Source organism: Argiope bruennichi, chromosome 4, assembly GCF_947563725.1.
Source record: "Argiope bruennichi chromosome 4, qqArgBrue1.1, whole genome shotgun sequence".
Lineage (NCBI taxonomy): Eukaryota > Metazoa > Arthropoda > Arachnida > Araneae > Araneidae > Argiope > Argiope bruennichi.
In genome coordinates, this window is record NC_079154.1 from 137,703,279 (window position 1) to 137,725,018 (window position 21,740).

Sequence of the window (21,740 nt, forward strand, 5' to 3'; positions counted from 1 at the left end):
GGCTTTGGGAGATGGTTTGGGACTCTTGGGGTGTTTGTTTCGCTATTGTAGGGTTTTCTCATAGTTGCAACATCTGCGAAAGATCTTTTTGGTTGTATTTCTGTGGGGATCTGGGTTCTTGGAAATGCGAGGCATCCTTTCCAGGCTGCAAGGTGTCCGGTTTGATTGCAATTTATGGATACTGGATTTTCTATTTTCTCCTTTATGTGGCAGTCTCTTGTGGCGTGATCTCCGTTGCATTTAATACATCTGGGTTTGATATGGCAATTTCGGGCGGAGTGGTGAAATCCAGAGCAATTGTAGCAGAGGGTGGCTGTTCTATTGTTTCTATAGGGTTCGACTTTAATGGATAGGTAACAGAGGTTTTTCAGATTGTATATGCTTTTAAAGTTACCACTTTTTCTTACTTCAACAAGGAATAGGGGGAGGAGGGTTCTTGCTCGGAAATTCTTCATTTGGCTAATTCTCAGGATTTGATAGTTGTTGGATTCAAGCTCTTTTTTGATGTCTTCGGTGTTGAGATAACTATTTTAACTGGTCTTTCCTCGGGGGCTTCGTTCATAATGAAGTCTTGTTTTTTAGTTTGTAGGAGTTGGATGATTTCTTGTCTGGCATTTTCTGATTTTGGTTTTATTTGGATGTATCCGTTTTGAAAATTGTTTTCTGTTTCTGGGTGATTTTTCATTATCTCTTGAAGGATGAGGTTGTAGTTTTCTTTTATAACTAGGCTGATTGTTGCAGGGGTTTTAGAAGTTTTATCAGTTTCCTCTTGAAGGTGGGAGAAAGCGTTTTCAGTGCTGAATTTGAAATTTTCCTCAGTGCGAGGCTTTTTTGCTGCTTTTTTGGATGGAACAGGTTGGAAGTTGTCTTGGGAATTTTTCTGCTTTTGTGATATTGGTGATACCATGTTTATTTCTGAATTAGGAATTTGAGGTGAAGGTTGGGGTGATCTGCGACTTTCAATCGGAACTTGGCGTGTTAAGATCGGTGTTGAAGATCTGGAGTTTGAAGCTGTTGTTGTGGTGGATCTGTCTGCCCAGTTTTTAGTGCTATCTTAAGTATCCATGTTTATTTCAGGGGGTGAGATTTTGTGATGTATCGTGGAATTAACGACAGCTTTGACTTCTTGTAGTATTGACTTTGGTAATGGAGCATGGCATTCCAAGCAGTGCCCTTTTCCAAAGGAGATCAGGGTTGAACGTCCGCAAGCAGGACAATTCGCTTTGCGTCTAAGACGAGCGAATTCAGCATCTGAGTCAAACATCAGACGAGCGATATCAGCATCAGAGTATTCCATTCGGCCATCCGATCACAATAATAGAATGGCATTCGTAAAAGGAACTCATTATTTATATAACTTATCTCACTGCATGAAGGGGGGAAAGGTAAACTCCCAATCTTTTTCGGATCGTTTTATCCTATTTGAAAGCGGTAGCTTGTACTAGGCGTCAAACTAAAACCCTTTCAAAACCCAAAATAAACGCGCACAACCTATTCAGTGAATCCCTCCTCAACCCCCTATCGCCTTAAGTCACAGGGGTAATCTTCTGTGAAAAAGCCGCGATCGTCAGAAATAACGCTTACCCCCCTGGTGTGCTTAACACAGTAGCCCTTCCCTAAAACGAAAGCAGACGCTCTAAACCGACCTACTTGGAGTTTAAAGGGAAAATTTCCAAACCGCCCGGCTGGCATCGAGAGGGTCAAAGAATAAAAAAAGCCTATAAAAGGAATATAAAATTAGTTGTGCTTAGATTAATCCATTCATCTAATGTTTCTTTCTAATTGTATAGAAGAAATTAATGTTTTCATTTACAAAGATCTATGAAATCACTTCTATAAAATTATGTATTTTGTATGAGAAATATTTACACGGCAACATTTTTTTCCAAATATGTTTAACAAAAAAGAATATAAGACCTCTTTGTTGTATAATGCGTGAAAAATAATCAACTTAAAAATAAGAGATTTTCTTTTTACTTTATTAATATAAAATTAATCATTCTCAGGTTAATATACCATTAATCCTCGTGATAAACACTGATAAAGCTTCGTTATCAAAAACAGCAGAAATGAGATAAAATTATCAAAAACTGCTATACAAATTCAAATAAAATGAATTTGAAGTTTCCTCAGAATTGATATTTTTACCTTGAAATACTGAAAAATGTATTGAAAAAAATATTTTATTCATAATGCTTAAAAATTTATACACGATCGATCATTCTTAGGTGAATGTATTAAAAAGACATCGAAAGAGCCAGTCGATTTCAATTTTATGTACGATATTAATATAACATCTTAAAGTCGACAATAGGCAAATATGTTGCAAGTGGAAAAGGAATAGAGTCGCGGGTTCCCGTCAATCTAAAACCGCAAATGGACAACTTGAATATGTTTTTTCTACACCACTCTTTCTGATGTTTGTAGTTTTATTTTATTTTCGGCTTCTTCCATATTTAAAAGCTTTAGTTTTAAATAAAAAAAATTAATTAGAATAATTTTATTGTATTGTTACCAAATTTTAAATTGATAATTTTTTATCAATCTCTTTTGAAAACCGTTCGCGAATATATTTGATTCACTAATCTTTATTGTGATTATTGTTGATTTCAATTCAAAATGTTCTCAAAATATAATTTAGTTGACTTAATGCAAAAAAAAAAAAAAAAAAAAAAGAAGCTAAATTGCAAGGTTGCTGGAGACTATACGATTTTATGCAAAAATGAAAGTTCATAAAACATCTGAACTGAAAAAAATGTGTTTAAATGACATTTGGATGGACACTAGGGATTTTTTATTTGCTTGATAACTTCATTCCAAGTAGTGATAATAATTATTAAATTTGTTGCTTATTGTACGATACCATTTGTTATAATTTGAATCTTAATTTAGTTGTACATCATATAAGATTCTTACTTAGCTCTTATTTTACTGTAAAATCAAATTAGTCTCTTCTTTATTTTTATGAGCACAAAAGACTATATATATTCAAACTATTGGCAATGCTGCAAAAAATTTAACCTCTAAAAAAATTTTGAAAAATTTCATATCCTAAGTCCTTCTACAGTAAACTTGCAGAATAGTGTAGAAGAATATCGATGAAAAAAAATTATATAATTAAAATCTTATTTTTCTGGAGGTTACGCGAAGTAAACATAGTATTCACAACATTTTAGTGAATACTATGAAGATATTTGGTATGATAAAAATGCAGAATAAATAAGCAAGCTTTTAATTAATTAATGGTTATAAAATATTCTAACAATACTATTTTTTCGATTCTAACAATACTATGTGATTTCATAATCAGTTCTACTTATTCTTAAAAATGCACACACACACACTCACACACACACACACACACACACACACACACACACACACACACACATACACACACACACATAAAAAACAGATGCAAATATTTTAATTGCAGAACAAGAAATAAATCCACCCCATATAAAAATTATGCAAATATATACATATTTTTTTTGTTTGTTTCAAGAATTAAATCTTTCTCCCTAATTTCGAGAAATAATTTTACAATTCAATGTACTAAAAATGTTTTAATAAATTTAAACATTTTAAAAAATTCATGAGATTTGAACATATTTAATTATTAATAACTAGAACTTTATCAAAGCAAAAATTATAAATATTTTTTACGTAAGTTTTATGCAGTTTTATATTCAACATGATTACCAATTCCCACTCAGATTTGCTGCGTTTTGAAATCACAAGGCAATTTTAATTTTTTTCTGAAATCGAAAAAAAGATGGATCTATTCTCACAAATTGAAAATTCGACGAGTTAAGCAATTGCTTTCGGGTGGCTGGGAATTAATTAGAATTCCAAACGGGTGGAAAATCTACAGAAGGTGAAAGTAATATCTTTGCTCAATTTGTGACACTTAAAAATAGTAAACAATGTAGGAAATGGATAAATTCAATTTTAAAGGAATCTTATTTCAGAGCAATTCTTAAATATGTGGTGGTAACATCAAAAGCCAGTTAACAACTTCCGGAGAAGAGAGTACTCTTTTGTCTAGTGGTTATGTTACTCGGCTATGAACACTAACGTTGCGGGTTCGAACCTCAACCCGCACATTGGTGACCCTGGTTCTGAACAACCGCGTCCTTCATTCAGCTGTCGTGGCTTCATCTACCGGCAGCAACCACTCACACACGCTCGCCGTCGCCCGCCATAACACTTGGCGCGATTACAACGTTCGTCGCTCGCCATAACGCCTGGCGCGATAATCACGTTCGTCGCTCGCCATAACTGGCGCGATAAACTCTACCGACTCACTGGTGGGGGACTATTGTGGTGGTAACATCAAAAGCCAGTTAACAACTTCCGGAGAAGAGAGTACTCTTTTGTCTAGTGGTTATGTTACTCGGCTATGAACACTAACGTTGCGGGTTCGAACTTCAACCCGCACAAATATATTACGTCATCCATCCTTAAAAATTAGATTTAAAACAGACATTTTAAGGGGAAAAAGTTTATATTTTCTGAAAATACTTTTTAAAGAGTTTAAAAAAAAAAAACACCTATTAAAGGAATATAAAATTAGATGTGCATAGATAAAATTAGATATGTTATATTCATTCATCTAATGATTCTTTCTAATTGTATAGAAGAAATGAATGGTTTCATTTACAAAGATGTATGAAATGACATCCATAAAAGTATGTAATTTGTATGAGAAATATTTACACGATAACATTTTTTTTCAAAATATATTTAACAAAAAAGAATATAAGACCTCTTTGTTCTATAATATGTGGAAAATAATGAACTTAAAAAAAAGAGAGATTTTCTTTTCACTCTATTAATATAAAGTTAATCATTATCAGGTAAATGTACCATGAAACCTCATGATAAATACTAACAATGCTTCGTTATCAAAAACAGCAGAAATGAGATAAAATTATCAAAAACTGCTATACAAATTCAAATAAAATGAATTTCAAGTTTCCTTAGTATTGTGGCGATCCTGCTTCCATCAAAATGACTGTATTCGAAAAACTATTTTCCTAACTGCGCACCGGAAGTACGAAACAGTTATCTACGATCAAGCGCGCAAGCTGTGCGAATTAAAAAGATCAATTTCCGGTCTTACAAAATCTGTTGTCTGTCGATGTGTTAGCGTTAAAAATTAAAAGATGTTTATTTTTATATAAAAAAAGTCGTCGCTCATTCTTTATGTGTGGATGTAACTTAACTATCCCAATTTGCAACCTTCTCCACTAAAACATCCCACATTTGGTGACCCGAAAAGTGAAAGGATAACTTTCCCAGTTTTCTTTATGCATTAAATGGCGCCATAGCGCATTTCTTCCTAATGGCGGTAAGCGTATCGTTGAATATTGTTTCTATTTTCACAGCCTAAATAATTTCCATCGGAACTTCTGTTATATAATTTGGATTAGCATTTTCATATTATTTACTCTGATTATCAGTATATTATTTGTATTTTCGTATTTCAAAGCAGTTTTGTGAAATTATATTTATAACGTGCCTTTGATTTCTTGAATAAAACATGCCAGGAGATACTCCAAATTCCGCCAACAACGACGCAACAGTTTCTCGTGTTGGCGTCAAACTTCCGCCTTTCTGGAAAGCTAACCCTGCATTATGGTTTGTTCAACTTGAGGCGCAATTCGCCTTGGCGGGAATTACTGCTGACGATACAAAATTTAATCATGTTGTTTCTGCAGTTGATTCTGATATTTTGAATTGTGTAAGCGATATAATATTGAAACCTCCTGATACTGATAAATATCCAACATTAAAAAAACGTTTAATTGAGTTGCATTCTGAAAGTGAAGCTTCGAAAATACGTACGCTGCTACAAGGCCTAGAACTTGGCGACCAACGACCATCTCAGTTATTAGCTCGTATGAAAACATTGGCGGGCGATACTGTTGGCGAGCCACTCTTAAAATCTCTTTGGCTCGGAAGACTGCCAAACAGCACACAAACTATTTTAACTGCTTTGAATGAAGATTTAGCTGGTTTAGCATCAGTTGCAGATAAAATAAATGATTTGGCTGGCCATTCAAACATTAATTCCGTTACTCCTCAATCTTCGAATAATCAAATAGCCCAACTTGAAAAACAAGTCGCCCATTTGACGACTTTAGTTGGCGAGCTTACTACAACAATGCGCCAATCACGCTCTCAAAGCAGAAATAGAAATCGACCTTTTAAAAACAGTCGTAGTTGCTCTCGTGATCGCTTAAAAAAATATAAAGAACCTGCTGATGGCATTTGCTTTTATCATACAAGTTTTGGCACAAAAGCAAAAAAATGTAGTTTGCCTTGCTCTTTCAAGAATTCGGGAAACTAAATCGGCGGTCGTCCACTGGCCTTGGCCACGATCGCAAAATTAATAGAATTATGCTGGCCGATAAAGTTAGTAAATGGAAATTTTTAGTGGATACAGGCGCAGACGTATCTGTTTTACCAAACAATTATGCTCCTAAAGCTGATTCCTCTAATGAATTACTCCTCTTAGCTGCTAATGGCACAAAAATAGCTACTTTTGGTAAAAAACGCCTTACGCTAGACTTAAATTTACGGCGAAATTTTACTTGGTCTTTCATAATTGCAAATGTGAACCAACCAATTATAGGTGTTGATTTTTTAAAACACTATAATCTTTTGGTTGATGTTAAAAGTGGTTGTTTGATTGATGGCATAACTAAATTAACCACTCAAGGCAAATATACAAACACAGATTCATTAACTTCTGGTATATCCATTTTGCTTGGTGATTCAGAATTCTATGACATTTTATCGCAATTCCAAGACCTCACTAATCCATCTCAACCAACAAAAAGCAAAGTATCAACTAAAATACATCACTTTATTGAAACAACTGGTCAACCAGTATTTTCGAGACCTCGTCGCTTATCTCCCGAGTTGCTAAAAATTGCACGTCAGGAATTTGAATTTTTAATGTCTCAAGGTATTATCCGTCCTTCTAGTAGCCCATGGGCAAGTCCTCTACACATGGTGAAAAAGTCTAATGGAGAATGGAGACCGTGTGGCGACTACCGTCGTTTAAATTCAATTACCGTTCCTGATAGATACCCAGTTCCTCATATTCAAGATTGCACTCAAATGTTTTTCAATAAAACCATTTTCTCCACCCTGGATTTGATCCGAGCTTATCATCAAATTCCTATTAACCCAGCGGACATTCCAAAAACAGCAATCACAACCCCATTTGGTCTTTTTGAATATGTTTATATGCCCTTTGGTTTAAGAAACGCGGGACAAACCTTTCAACGTTATATACATCAAGTTTTGTCAAATTTAGATTTCTGCATTCCTTATTTTGATGACATACTGATTGCATCAAATAATGTAGAACAGCACAAACAACATTTAAAAACAGTATTTGAACGATTATCTCAGCACGGATTGAAACTAAACCCTTCAAAATGCGTCCTTGGGAAGCAATCGGTAAAGTTTCTAGGTTGTCTAATTACATCTGAAGGCGTGAAACCTTTACCGGAAAAAGTTCAAGCCATTTCTGATTTTCCCAAACCTCAAAATATATCTGAGCTAAAGCGTTTCTTGGCCATGCTCAATTTTTACCGTCGATTTTTGCCTCATGCCGCTCAGACTCAAGCTAGCCTACACGAACTTTTAAAAAACTCTAAAAAGAATGATAAGCGACTTGTTCCTTGGACTGACCTCACTACAGAAGCTTTCGAAAAATGCAAATCTGATATTGCAAATGCAGCTACTTTGAACTTCCATTCACCTAACCAGCAATTATCTATCATGGTTGATGCTTCAGACTCAGCCATCGGATCTGTCCTCCATACAACTACGTCTAATGGTCAACAACCTCTAGCATTTTATTCCCGAAAACTTACGCCCTCAGAACGTAAATCCAGTACGTATGATAGGGAACTTTTGGCGATATATGCAACTATCAAACATTTTCGACACTTGTTGGAAGGTCAAAATTTCATAATATTTACAGATCATCGACCTCTTACTTTTGCTTTCACCAAAAAATCTGACTCTTCTTCTCCAAGACAACTAAGATACCTTGATTTCCTTGCACAATTCAGCACCGACATCAGGCACGTATCGGGCTCAAAAAACGTTGTAGCTGATACCTTATCTCGTATTAATGAAATACAGTTACCAAAAATAGACTTTTCTGCCATGGCGAAAGCACAAGCATCTGATGAAGAACTTCAGACTATTTTGGCAAAGAATGAACTGTCACTTTGTTTAAAACCTCTCTCAACAGACCCCAATTCATCTAAACTTTACTGTGATGTCAAGCAAAACAAAATTAGACCTTACGTCCCGGAAATTTTCCGAAAGAAAGTTTTTCTATCTTTGCACAATATTTCCCACCCAGGTATCCGTGCCACTAAACATTTGATTTCAGAGAGATTCTTTTGGCCGTCCATGCAAAAGGACATTTCAAATTTCACCCGTTCATGTCTAGATTGCCAAAAATCTAAAATAGCTAGACACACCAATAGTCCTCTTAAATCTTTTCAATTACCTGCAGCCAGATTCGATCATGTTCATCTAGATCTCGTAGGACCTCTTCCACCTTCAAACAATTGCGGATACCTACTTACCTGCATAGATCGTTTCACACGATGGCCTGAGGCAATTCCCATTCCTGATATTTCTGCTGAAACCGTTGCGCGTGCTTTCATAACTCATTGGATCTCACGCTTCGGTTTGCCTTCAATAATCACGACAGATCAAGGACGACAATTCCAAAGCAACTTGTTTTCTTTGCTCAGCAAACTCTTGGGTGTCCAAAAGATCCGAACGACCCCATACCACCCAAAAAGCAATGGAATAGTCGAGCGATTCCATCGATCTCTTAAACAAAGCCTCCGATGTCATGCATCTACGAAATGGACCGAATCAATTCCTTTGGTTTTGCTCGGACTCCGAACCGCATTAAAAGAAGATCTACAGTGCACATCGGCCGAACTAGTTTATGGCTCAACCCTTAAACTACCATCAGAATTTTTTGAATCCCCTTCAATTAACGTCGAGCCTCATGAGTTCCTAATAAATTTACGGACCTTGATGGATCAACTTAAACCTGTTGCTACTGCACCTCATGACACCAAGAAAGTATTCGTTCATCCAGCTCTGGACACTTGCTCACATGTGTTCTTGCGCCACGATGCTGTTAAAAAACCTTTACAAGCGCCATACGATGGACCATACCTCGTACTCAAACGAACTGATAAAATGTTCACAATTGAAAAGAACGGCAAACAGTCCACGATCAACATTGATCGCTTAAAGCCTGCGTTCTTCGAGAACTCTCACCAGTCCTCTGCACCAGCAATATCACCACCAGTTGCAGTTCCGACTTCACCAAAACCAGTACCTGAACTGTCTCCATCGAGTCCTGTGTCACCTACAAATTCTACTCCAGTACCTTATGTGACCAGATCTGGCCGACGAGTTCGCTTCAACACTCGTTACCTCTAACTTCAGTGCCTGCTGCACTACTAGAGGGGGGAGTACTGTGGCGATCCTGCTTCCATCAAAATGACTGTATTCGAAAAACTATTTTCCTAACTGCGCACCGGAAGTACGAAGCAGTTATCTACGATCAAGCGCGCAAGCTGTGCGAATTAAAAAGATCAATTTCCGGTCTTTCACAAAAAATCTGTTGTCTGTCGATGTGTTAGCGTTAAAAATTACAAGATGTTTATTTTTATATAAAAAAAGTCGTCGCTCATTCTTTATGTGTGGATGTAACTTAACTATCCCAATTTGCAACCTTCTCCACTAAAACATCCCACAGTATATTGATAATTTTTCCTTGAAATACTGAAAAATTTATTGAAAAAAAATATTTTATTCATAATGCTTAAAAATTTATACACGATCGATCATTCTTAGGTGAATGTACCAAAAAGACCTCGATGGAGTCAGTCGATTTCAATTTTATGTATGATATTAATGTTAAAATCTTAAAGTTGACAATAAACAAACATGTTGTAAGTGGAAAAAGAATAAAAAGAGTCGCGGATTCCCTTCAATCTGAAACTGCAAATGAACAACTCCGCGTATTGACACTATACTATCAAAATTTAAGCGGGCTGAGGCGACATCTCTGAAAGAAAAGAAGTAGTATCGGCTGATCTCCGACCCTCCACGGAGTGGAAAATAAGTCTCAGAAACACAAAACATTCTTCTCTTGTTTCTTGAGGGTCCCATCCCCTTAACGTGAATAAAGAGAAAGGAGAAATCTGCGAATGGTTTGAAAAGTGAACGGACCGGTTATTCGTGGAATTATCGTATCATTGAATTGCATATACTGAAATTTATCGGAGCGGTGACTTCACTGGAAAGTGTGAGACTTCGCTCCACTTCATGGGAGTGACCTTGACTTTTCGATATTCGCATTTGACGATGCACTATTCCATAAAGATCATTTTTAATTGCTTGTGACATGACTTTGATTGCATATATTCTGCTTACAGCTGACGCCATCTATTGGTAGAATATAGAATTTAAATAAACATTTTCAAGAAATGACGTATATATTTAATTCAAATTTTTCAAAAAATGGTTTACTCCTATAAAGGAATTAAATATATAGTTTTGAAAAAAAATCAAATTTAAGAAGTAAGCTGAAATAGATAAATTAATTCAATCATATGTTACTTAAATTAGTAAATTAAGTACTAATTACAATTGATAAATTTTATATTTTACACTAATTAATAATTTTTAATTAATAATATGATTGAAATAACAGATATTTGGAACACACATTTAAAAATAACATTAGCAAAATTATTTGCTATTTCAAAAATTCGTGGATTGTTCATGCATGTCTACCTTCCTTTTGATAATCCAATCCTGGTTCACAAATTTGCTTGTAATTTCTGATTGTAGATATATTTAAAAAAGTTATTACACTATTATTTGTGAATTAAAAAAATCTCAAACTATAATGAATTATTAATTAAGATTCTTTTACATGTTTATAGTACGAGTCACGATAACATTTTATAACCAAGCTATTTTTGTTTCTTGGCATGACGTCATGTTTGCAAATTGTACTCATGCGCTGAAGTGGAATTTTTTGTGGAATATCTGGATTTGAGAGCAATGGAACTTTTCAAGAGTAAATAAGTATGGCAGTCGATTATCGTCACGAGCGATTGAAGAGTTTGTCGAATAATAAAGATTCAGAACTTTCTATCGCCAAAATGAGATGGAAAATGCTTGCAAGGGTAGATAGCACTTTTTTTATAAACATACTGCTTTTTATGCTCAACTGTATTAAACTTAAACGTTTGGCAGGAAAACGTGTATTATGCTTCCAAAGAAAAATAATGCTATTTTAAAATATATTGTGTTAGAGAGTTATAATAGGAATTTTTTAAAGTTCATTTTATTGTTCTTTGAATATATTTTTTTCCATAATATTGTATTTTGCATTCTAACCTGTATAAATTGCCATTTGTGTTAGATTTACATAAAATGGGAATAGGTTTTTATTTATTTTATACATTTTAAGGAAAGGTAGAAAAACTTGTTTACCTTGTTATTTTAAAAGTTTGGTTCAGGTTTGGTTAGCCTGATTTCTTCTCATGTTTTGCTGTCTTTTAGTAGTTGTAGAGAAATTTCTTATTGGAATTTTATTCTATAATTGGATTTTGGATAATTTTTTTTGTGCCGTCAATGAAAGAATATTTTTTTAAACTGTTGGTTTAATATCGATTTGGATCTTGTATACAGCATGTATTTGTGAAAAGTCAATACAAGAGATTGCATTACAAATATATTCATTGCATAGTGTATGTGGAATTGGACAGTATTCGTTTACAATAATAGACAATATCACCAACAGTGATAGACAAAAAAAAAAAAAAAAAAAAAAAAAAAACTGTCTAACAATTATAATAATGTCAGACAATTATAAATTTGCTGATGGCAAAATATTCTTTGTTGATCACTGTTTATTGAAAAAATATTTTATTTTGAAAAATATGGGTACATTTTTAATTAGTGCTTCATTTTTGGAACTTTGTGTTTAGTTTTTATTATTGGCTTTCCTATTTATTTCCTTATTCCTGTTTGCAGATTGATTGAAGATAAGGAGATATTGAGCTGATTCTTATTTGAGGGGGGGAAAAAAAAAGAAAAATAACTATTAGCACCATACATTAGCATACTATTAGCACCATTAGCAATAAATACTCTGCAACTTTGGGAAAATAATTTTCTATGCAATTTCAAATGTTTTATAAAATGGGAAAAAAATGCTATCGTCAAAAATAGCGAGATTGCTAATTAGAATTAGTCTAGATTTTGATTACTTTTATTTGTATATAATTATCTATTGATTCTGAATTTATCATAAAAAAAAATTGTAGTTGTATTTAGAAAATTTAAAGATTTGTTAATGATCTTGAAATATAATTTACTAGTTTTGAAAATTTTAATCATATTTTTTGTGTAATAAGGCTTTATTTAAATTCAGTAAATTAAAATATATCTTTGAATTATCGAAAGTTTGCTTTCTTAAAACTTTTGCAAATCTATTAATAGGGGTTTTCTAGTTTGATATTCTTGCATTATAAGAAATTTTCTTGTGGAAATTTAATCTAATATATGAGGTTATATTTTGTGAAAAATTATTATTTTAAACTTATAATAACAGAATTTAAACAGTACTTGAATGATATACAGCTATAGAGTAGTGTGAATAATCTAATGACACAAGTTTCGCGATTCAACTCTTCTAAAATTGATCAAGTGACAATTTCATTATTCACTTATTTAATTATGAATTCTTTATCAACAATATACTATGATGTTTTATTCTTTTTGTATTGTATGATTTTCACTCATACATACACATAATTTTTAAAATGGATGGTATTGACTGAATTTTGACTTTTTTTGCTTGAAACTTAAAAAAAAAAAGCATAAATACTCATTGGCAGGCCAAGAGGATTGCCGCTGAATAGGATGTCATTGAAATAATTTTTGAAGAAGAGAAATGCTTTTGTTTTCTATTTAAAAAGGAAAATCTGAATATATTTACATTTGAATATTACATCACAATTTACGTACATTTCATGTTCACAAATTCAAGATAAGATTACTTGTTTTAAGTCTATCTGTTCTTGCAGATAGCTTGCCCAGATTATATATGTATAGTCATAATCAAAAGTGCTATATTAAAAAAAAATTTTAAAAAATGATTATGGGATTTTATGTGGTCATTCTTCACAATGGTTTTAAATGAAACCAAATTTTACCATCAAGATTTCTCCCAGAGTCGCAATAATACAAATATTATAATATTTATTTAAAAAATTATTTTAATTTGGATAAAATTCTATTTCTCTTCTGAAAATTATATTGGTATTACAATATCTGTTGAATCTGCAGATTTTTTTTTTTTTTCAGTACTGAAAAAATAAAGTCAAGAATTATTTATCAATTTATATATTTTATTTATCTGAATTAACCCAAATAATTAAATCATGAAGTTGTTATCTATAAATTTGCTATAAAACACGATTTTTTTCATTTTTTATATTATCCTATTATAGAAATTTTTATTATAAATTGTATTTAATAACTTTATAAAGCATTTATTTTTATTATTTAGTTAAGTACCTGTGTAAGTAATTGTGAAACTATATAAAAATATTTTATTTGTCATTATCATCAGGGTTGCCATGCCACTGAGAGAACTGGGAAAATGCTAAGAATTTAAAAATCTAAAAAAAACAAAACAAAAAAAAAAAAACAGGAAAATTTGAAAATTTCTATAAAAACCAGGAAAAATTCAGACAATTTTAAGATTTTTAATTCTTTTTTTTTCCCATCTAAAAAAAATGCTGATCTTTAACAATGCAAGAATAAAAAATCGTAGCCATAGCACTGAAAATGGAACGAATGTGCAATTGCAGAAACTTGCACCTTTTTTACTCGTTCCCTTTTTTTTCTGTATAAATCGGTCTAATTTTGATTTCAGGGACAGTAATTCTCAATCCATGAGATTTCCAGATTGCAGCTAATGAGGACCGTGAGATTGCTTTAACTGCATGAGAGAATAGAATGAGTTTCTCTGGCAGGAATAGAAATATTCAATTTGCAGAAGCATCGTAGTGATATGTAATCGTTCGCATGTGAGTTTATTAAATGGTTTGTTTCTTATTTGAAAAATTGTGAGCTTATTCAGAGTAGATTTAGAGATTTTTTTTTTTAAACAATGAGCTGATCAAAATCTAGATTTAATATGAATAACCGGAAAAAATTATTAATTCTGACTTTGATGAATGTGTTAGAGAGGTTCTGTAAAATGTTTTTGCTTAATACTGCTTGCGTTATTAGAAGATAATAAGTAATATGGGAAAACAAGGGCATATTAATCGTAACAAAAGAGGCAAACATACAAAATTGTGTGCTAGTTCAAAAAATTAATAATTGATGTTGAACTTTGTATATTTAAGAATATGCCAAGTCTGAAAACATCTAATTTGATGTCTGAAAATAAGCGATTTTGAACCTGTTGGTTCTAGAACAGTGATTTAAAGCTTTACTTTTATGGGCAATAAAACTGTAGTACATTAATGCATTCAATAATGGAAGTATTTTGTGAATCTTGAAATAGTAAAAAATATATATATAGGGCAAACTACTGTTTGGCACAAGGGGCAAGTTGGCATTTGGTTAATAGCGCAGTTAAAAGCCACTAGTTGACACTAAAAGTAGTAACAAGAAGTATTACTTTATGCACTCAGAAGGTTTTAATCAGTTTCATATGACCCTACAGGTGCTAGAGGTCAAATTGTGTTTTTTGCTTTTTTGAAAAGTAATTATTTATCACACACTTGATTTTCTTCTAGAGTATACAATATTATTAATGAAGTTTATTGAGTGTTATGTTTAGTATTTTGACGTTTATGAAAATATTTGGGAGAATACGGCTTTTAATTAATTTAATATTATTGAATAAAAAAGGGAATAAAAATACCATAACAGTGCACGTTGGCACTAAGTCAAACAGATTGGCCTATTTTTTTAAATGATGTCAACAATTTATTGTCTAATATTTTTTTCCCGAGCTATGGTTAGAAACAGAAAGAGGACAAGAAGCTGAGCTTTGACCCCATAGAATGTCATTGTTGAAGTAGTAAAAACAATATTTCGTAAAGAATTGCCATATTCGAAGGCTGTTAAAAATGTGGGATATCTTTCCGTGCCCTAAAACGCTACTGTCAAAATGCTTCAAAAGCCGGAAGTGCCTATCAGCTACCTGACAACACGAAACTTTTTCAGCTGTCGGGAGGAAACATATCTCGCAGAATATATAAACTGAGCCGCAGATGTTTATTTTGGTCTCAGTCCAAAAGAAGTACGCAAATTTACTTACCAGTTTGCTCTTTCATTAAAACGGAAAGTGCCTGATTCATGGAAGTTTAGTTTGTTAGTTTAGTTATATTAATGGCCCGTTTTAAAGCAGCACTAGAGCTATTTTGGTATAGACCTCATAAATTTGAACCGTGGTCAGATGACAATTACAACACCTGAGCTGGCACCCCTCTGTCCAATCTTCCACACCATACCAGTGGGATAATGTTTGGCCCCTACGGATTTAACATGAACCAGACCCAATTACATGACGGTTCTTTAGTGGAATCGGGTTCCATAGCCGAGACATTACCTGATTCATGGAAGGGAAATCAATAAGTAGGCGAGGATTGGTTCAACTTATTTTTGAAAAGGAACTCTTCCTTGTTCATTAGAAAGTTTTAAGCAACGAATCTCAGTCTGTCTACCTCATTTAATAAAACAAACATTGCTGCATTTTTTATAATGCAGTATTACAACAAATAGAGTCTTGGACTTGCAGACGGAATATGTCTGATCCATATTTTATAGCCACTGCTCTTCTACTGGCTACCACTGAAATCAATATAACAGTCGATTTTGCAGCTGCTGGAATAAGTCTACTGAACCCAGATGTATTTCTTGATTCAGAATTTTTTCCAAATTACATAAAGGACCATCCTTAAGCCGCATCTAATGTATTTCAGTGACTCTTTGTTTTTGAATTGCATTTGATCTAATCTGATGCCTACTGACCCCGACGAAACTTCCACAGCAGAGTATGAAAGAAATGGCACTCAACTTCTACTGGTGTTATCATCACCAGTCCTAAAGTTTTGATCCCACACTCACTCTTTCACTGTTGGAAGAACTATGGCCATTATCAAAGGCTGGCTCAAGACGAGGTATAAGAAAAGGATACAATATGAGGCAGGCTGTTATTCTGACAGATACCCCCTTGAAAGATGGAGTATCAGTCAAACAAAACACAAGCCATTATATTAAAAGGATTAAAAACAACTGCGAAAACCAAAACAAATGTTGTACATAGTAAAAGAATTAAAGAAGGCAAGCTAAAAAATGGGAAAATGACAAAAGATAAAATGCAGAGAAAGAAAATGTAACTCGAGATACAAATCTTTCATTCTGAACAGTGAAGAAGAAGAATGGGTGTCTCTCGTTGAAGACGATTTTGATTTCAACTGTGGTTTGATTGAGGGCTTGGATTATTTGAATTTAGAAAAAGAGCCAGAAGTTAATGATTTTGTATTAGTAAAACTGTTATTTGAAGATAATATATTTTTTAATTTATTATTTTTTTTGTGGCTAAAGTTATGAACTAAAAGAGCCTCCCAAGAATAAAAGGTAGCCTCCTCAAGCAAAATTCTAAAATATTTATTTTTCCCAATAATATTGAAATAGCAGTTGTCGCAAGGGCTGATTTAAAAAGGTTCTGCCATTGCGTTCAGACATTAAGGCGACAAAGAGACAAAATACATTTTTGAGATTTGAAGTTGCTCTTAGCTCGTTATACCTATTCGCTATACCTTAAATGTTCCTAAATCTAAAAAAGAAAATGCAAATTTTAGTTAAATTCAGTTATTTAAACTTTAGTTCAATAAAAGTTCCTAGTAAAAACATTTTATTAATTTTCTTTTTTAGATAACTATCTACAGTATAATTAAGAAAAGTACAAATATATAATGCTAACCAGTCCCGCGTATGGTGACAATGTACTCAAGCCATGTGGTAAGTTGACACTGGTGGAGTTAGCTCAATCAACTCAATATTGCTCTTTTATTTTTTAGCCAAATTATTTTTAATTCCATTTTATATTTGCCAAGGGATGTAAGAATGTGTTGAAATTTATATCAGCTATTTAATCATTACCAAAAATATATAAAAAAAAACTTGTAATCAAAATTGGTGTCAACCAGCCTGGTCTTCCCTACTTTAAGCTGCACAAAAATGCTATGTATTATTTGTTACCAATTAGCTCTGCTTTTTTCAACAATCTCTTAAGAAATCTTTCAACATTAAAAAATTTGTAATAGGCTTTGATGAAGCTTTGGATTGCCTTTCACCAAAATACCGAATTGATCTTATTGCAAGATATTAGTGTGAATGAATAGTCTCCACAGGATATTGGAATTCAATATATTTATGGTAAACACTGCTCAAGAATGGTTTGAGAATTTTAAAGAAGTTGTATCAAGTTTGGACCTAATTACTTAAATTATTATGGATTGACCACATGTAAATTGGATATTTTTAAAACATGTCAAAGAACTTTTGTATGGAAATGACTAAAATTTTAGATCTAGGTATTTGTGGATTACATATAATCCATTGAGCATTTCAGTATGGACATAAATCCACTAACATCTATCAATCCACTGACTCGTAGAGGTTATTTTGAGCAATGTATAGAATATTCAAAGATAATCCAGCTAGATGTGCTAAAAGTTACTAAAAGTTTCCTAAAATTTACTGTGGTTCTATAGAATTTTCATTGAAATTTTGTTCTTTTCACTGGGATGAAAATATCATTGCTAGCCATAGTACTCTAAAAGAAATACTAGCGATAGTACGTAAAGAAATACATTGTTGTTGTTGTTGCTAATCTCCATGGTCTGACGTAGTCAGACCAAATCCAAAAATCCGTTGACAAGAAGAAAGTCAAAAACGGGGAAGGGAGAAGAATAAATTTCTCCCCAATGAAATCCTAGACAGTCCAGAATATGTTCAACAGAGGCCTGATGCTGGTAGCATTTCGGGCAAAGAGGGTAAAACTTTTCACCCTGAGAAAAGAAAAGACATTTAAGGTGGCCACTGGCAAGGCGCGACAGGCAAGTGTTGGTTTTTCTATCACAAGGAAGATTTAAGGACTGCCCCGGCTTATTGGCTCTATACCAATCATGAGTAGGGGGAACCATCCAATTCTTCTTATTTAGGAATTTCGCCTGAGAGAATAGTTCTAAGTGTGTGAGCTCAGCAGAAGAGGAAGTCGCTAGGCTGCTTCCTTTCTTTGCAAGCCTGTCTGCTATTTGATTTTCAAGCATCAATTTTGGTTTGTAGTTGTATAAGTGTTTATTGGTTGTAAAAAAGGTGGTAATTGATTTGGCAGGATTAAATTTGAGTTTAAGTTCTGCAGCAAACTCGGACAAGGCCTTCAAAGACTCATTGAGTTTGATCTCTAGAAGGTTTATATCGAATCCAGAGCTCCAAAGCGCAATGTCATCAGCAAACATACCAATGCGAGTTCTAAAAGAGATAACTTTTTCTGCACCTGCTAAAAACAAAGAGAATAGTGTTGGACTAAGCACTGTACCCTGTGGGACACCTTGGCTAAGATGAAAATTGTTAGAAAGTGTCTTATTGAACCTAACCCTGATAGATCTCTGTTGTAGATAATCTGAGATCCAAGCCAAAGTATTGCCACGGATGTTAAAGCTATTATGCAGCTTAATGATTAATTTGTGTTTCCAAACTCTATCGAAGGCTTTTGTAAGATCTAAAAAAGCAGCCACGGTATGATGCGTTGGCTTGTGGTTATGAGCATCTCTGATAGTCTGTGCAAAGTAAAGAACTTGGTCAATGGTACTATGGCCCCTTCGAAAGCCATACTGCTCACAAGGCATACAGATTATTTTGGTTTAGGAAGAATTGTAGTCGAATAAGGATCATTTTTTCCATAACCTTGCTAGTTGTACATGTAAGTGCTATTGGTCTAAAATCCTCAGGGGAGGAAGAATTCTTGTTAGGCTTTTTAACTGGAATAATGATGGCCTTTTTCCATTCCTGTGGTAAGCGTCCTTTCTTCCACGATAAGTTGAAAAGGTCAATAAGTCTTTGTTTTCCCATACTTCCAAGGTATTCAAGCAAACGGAGAGAAAGTCCATCTGGTCCAGGAGACTTGTTGAGATCAAGAAAAGTCAATGCGATTAGTAATTATCTCATGGAAAATTGTTTTGTTAGAGTTGGATCACCCAAATCAGTGCTGCGACAACCATGGACGATATTTCTGGCTTTACTTAAAATGGGTTTGTCTTCGTTGGTAAAATGAAGCCTGCTAGTCGATTGATAGTGAGCGGCAAGACCATTGGCCGCTGATTTGTCGTCAGGGAAGATTTGTCCGTCGGTGTTCCTGATTGAATTGCATTCTTCATTTTGAATCTGTTCCTTGCATATACCCTTGATGATTTTCCAAAGTTTAGTGTTTGGAGTTCTAGGATCAATTTTACTGCACAATTCATTCCATCTGGATCTTTTAAGGTGAGCATCTATTGATATCTATGTATTTCTTTAAGGTGCTCACCTTAAAGAAATACATAGATATCAATTAAAAAAACTTTTCCTGTATCTGCTATAAGTGATATATTATTAATGCTTGTCAGAATAAATTGATTCTGAAATTAATTTCTCTTATATTGATAATATTCTTTGGCTTTTTCTTTAAAGAATTCAGATATCTGAACCACTGATGCCTTTTGTATATGAAATAATATCAGTTTGTTAAATGATTAATAGAAAACATTGTCAAAAGAAACTAAGAAGCAAAAATATTGGTATTTGTTGGTTATAACCACGATCAAAAAGTGCCCCCCAACCCCCCCAAAAAATGCTGATGTCAGTCGTCAAACTATACAGCATTTCTTGTATAATTTTGATATATATATATATATATATATATATATAATGTATTTATGCATTGGGGTATATTTTTATAATTTGATGAAATTTTTTCTTGGTGCTGTTTGGTTGTCATTAAAACCGAACTGCACGAAAACATTTGATACTTATTTTTGATATAGCTTGATGATCCTAAAAATCTAAAATTTAGAAAAAATATCAATTTTGGAATAATGACTACAAGTTACTTGATTATTAGTGAAGCTACTGAAACTGAAAAAAGAAAGCTTTTTAGCAGAGTGTTTTACATTTGTGAAGAGTGCCATAAAAAATATATGAATGCATGTTAAAAATTTTACTATTTTAAAATCTGCATCTTGTTTAAATCCATATTTATTAAAGAACCTTGCTTTTTCCAGCATTAAAACTATGAAGTATATTGTTAATCCATTATAACAAATACATGAGTTCTATTCAGGCAATTCCTCTTATATTGCATATATATACAGAGAAAACATGGGGATTTTCCCCCCCTAAATTTGAGTCTACTAAGGACACAAAATGCATAATCAGTCTGTACAATATAGTACATATTAAAACACAAGAAATTATTATCTTGTTATCTGGAATTTATTTGAAGTCTTTGAAAGTCAACTTTTCACAAGATTCTACATTTGTTCAGAATGCCTCTTTAAGTGCAAATGCCTAATCTGTGTTCAAGCGGAACATGACGAATGAAAAAAGTCAGTTCAGCTTTTCAAACTTTAAAGCTGAATGTACCTTTCAAAAGGATTTTGATTTCTACAATAAAATCGAAATTAGTTGCTTTCAAGAATTTTATAATTTCCTGCTACTACTAATTGTATATTACTAAATTTGTTACTACTAGTCATTGCTGCAGCTATTGAAGAGTTTTTTTCAACAATGATTATATATATATATATATATATATATAATACTAGCCGCCTTTGGCGACCAGCCGGTTCGCCAATCTTAATGTTCGTTTAAATTTTAATAATTAAATATTTTACGCAATTCCAACTTTAATAGATTCTTCATCAAAATATATTAAAACTTCAAATTTTGATAGTCATATAATTCACTCATAATATTATAAAGACCTTCAGTCATAACGTAATATGTATCTCTCTAATTTTCTGTTACCTCTCGTAGAATTTATGCTTTAAATTAAAGTGAAAAAAATTAATCTGCAGTTAATATAATAATATTTTTTACTGAAACAAAGCATTTTTTTTATAATATGGTTACTGATAACAGAGTCATTGAGCGTTTAAACTTTATGGGCAATAAAGAATATCTTTCTTAATTTATGTAATATCTCAAGAATTTGTCAACAAAATTTTCTCACATTCATCATGAACAGATCGATTAATTAACAATGTTTAGTTTTAAATGCATCAAACACTAAGAAAATAAAATGAATTGTTTAAAATAATCGGTCGAAAACAGGTTTAAAAAAAACTACTTAAAAAACGATGTACTTAAAACTATAAGCATATACAAAAAATATATAACTAACATAAATACAATTTAATTACAAAAGCATGCAACTAATCTTAAAATTATTTAAATCATCCGTTGATAATGGTTGTCATGTCAACAATCAGAACACAATGCGCATGCGTGAATTTTCAACGGCAGTTACGGTAACGCAATTGCGTGAGTTTTTCTACGCCAGTTGGGGTAACGCTATGCATATTAGA

At 33.0% G+C, this 21,740-nt stretch overlaps 1 protein-coding gene across 2 annotated transcripts in view; it reads left to right on the top strand.

The window, feature by feature from the left end:
• The first annotated feature begins 11,081 nt into the window (after positions 1-11,081).
• LOC129966420 (calmodulin-lysine N-methyltransferase-like) overlaps positions 11,082-21,740 on the top strand; it is a 61,016-nt gene continuing 50,357 nt past the window's right edge. Inside the window, exon 1 of one of the 2 annotated variants that reach the window (XM_056080843.1) lies at positions 11,082-11,264. In XM_056080843.1, coding sequence (XP_055936818.1) covers positions 11,166-11,264 — 99 coding nt within the window. In that variant the 5' untranslated portion in view covers positions 11,082-11,165. The remainder of the gene's footprint in view (positions 11,265-21,740) is intronic. The other variant, XM_056080842.1, reaches the window with a different exon arrangement.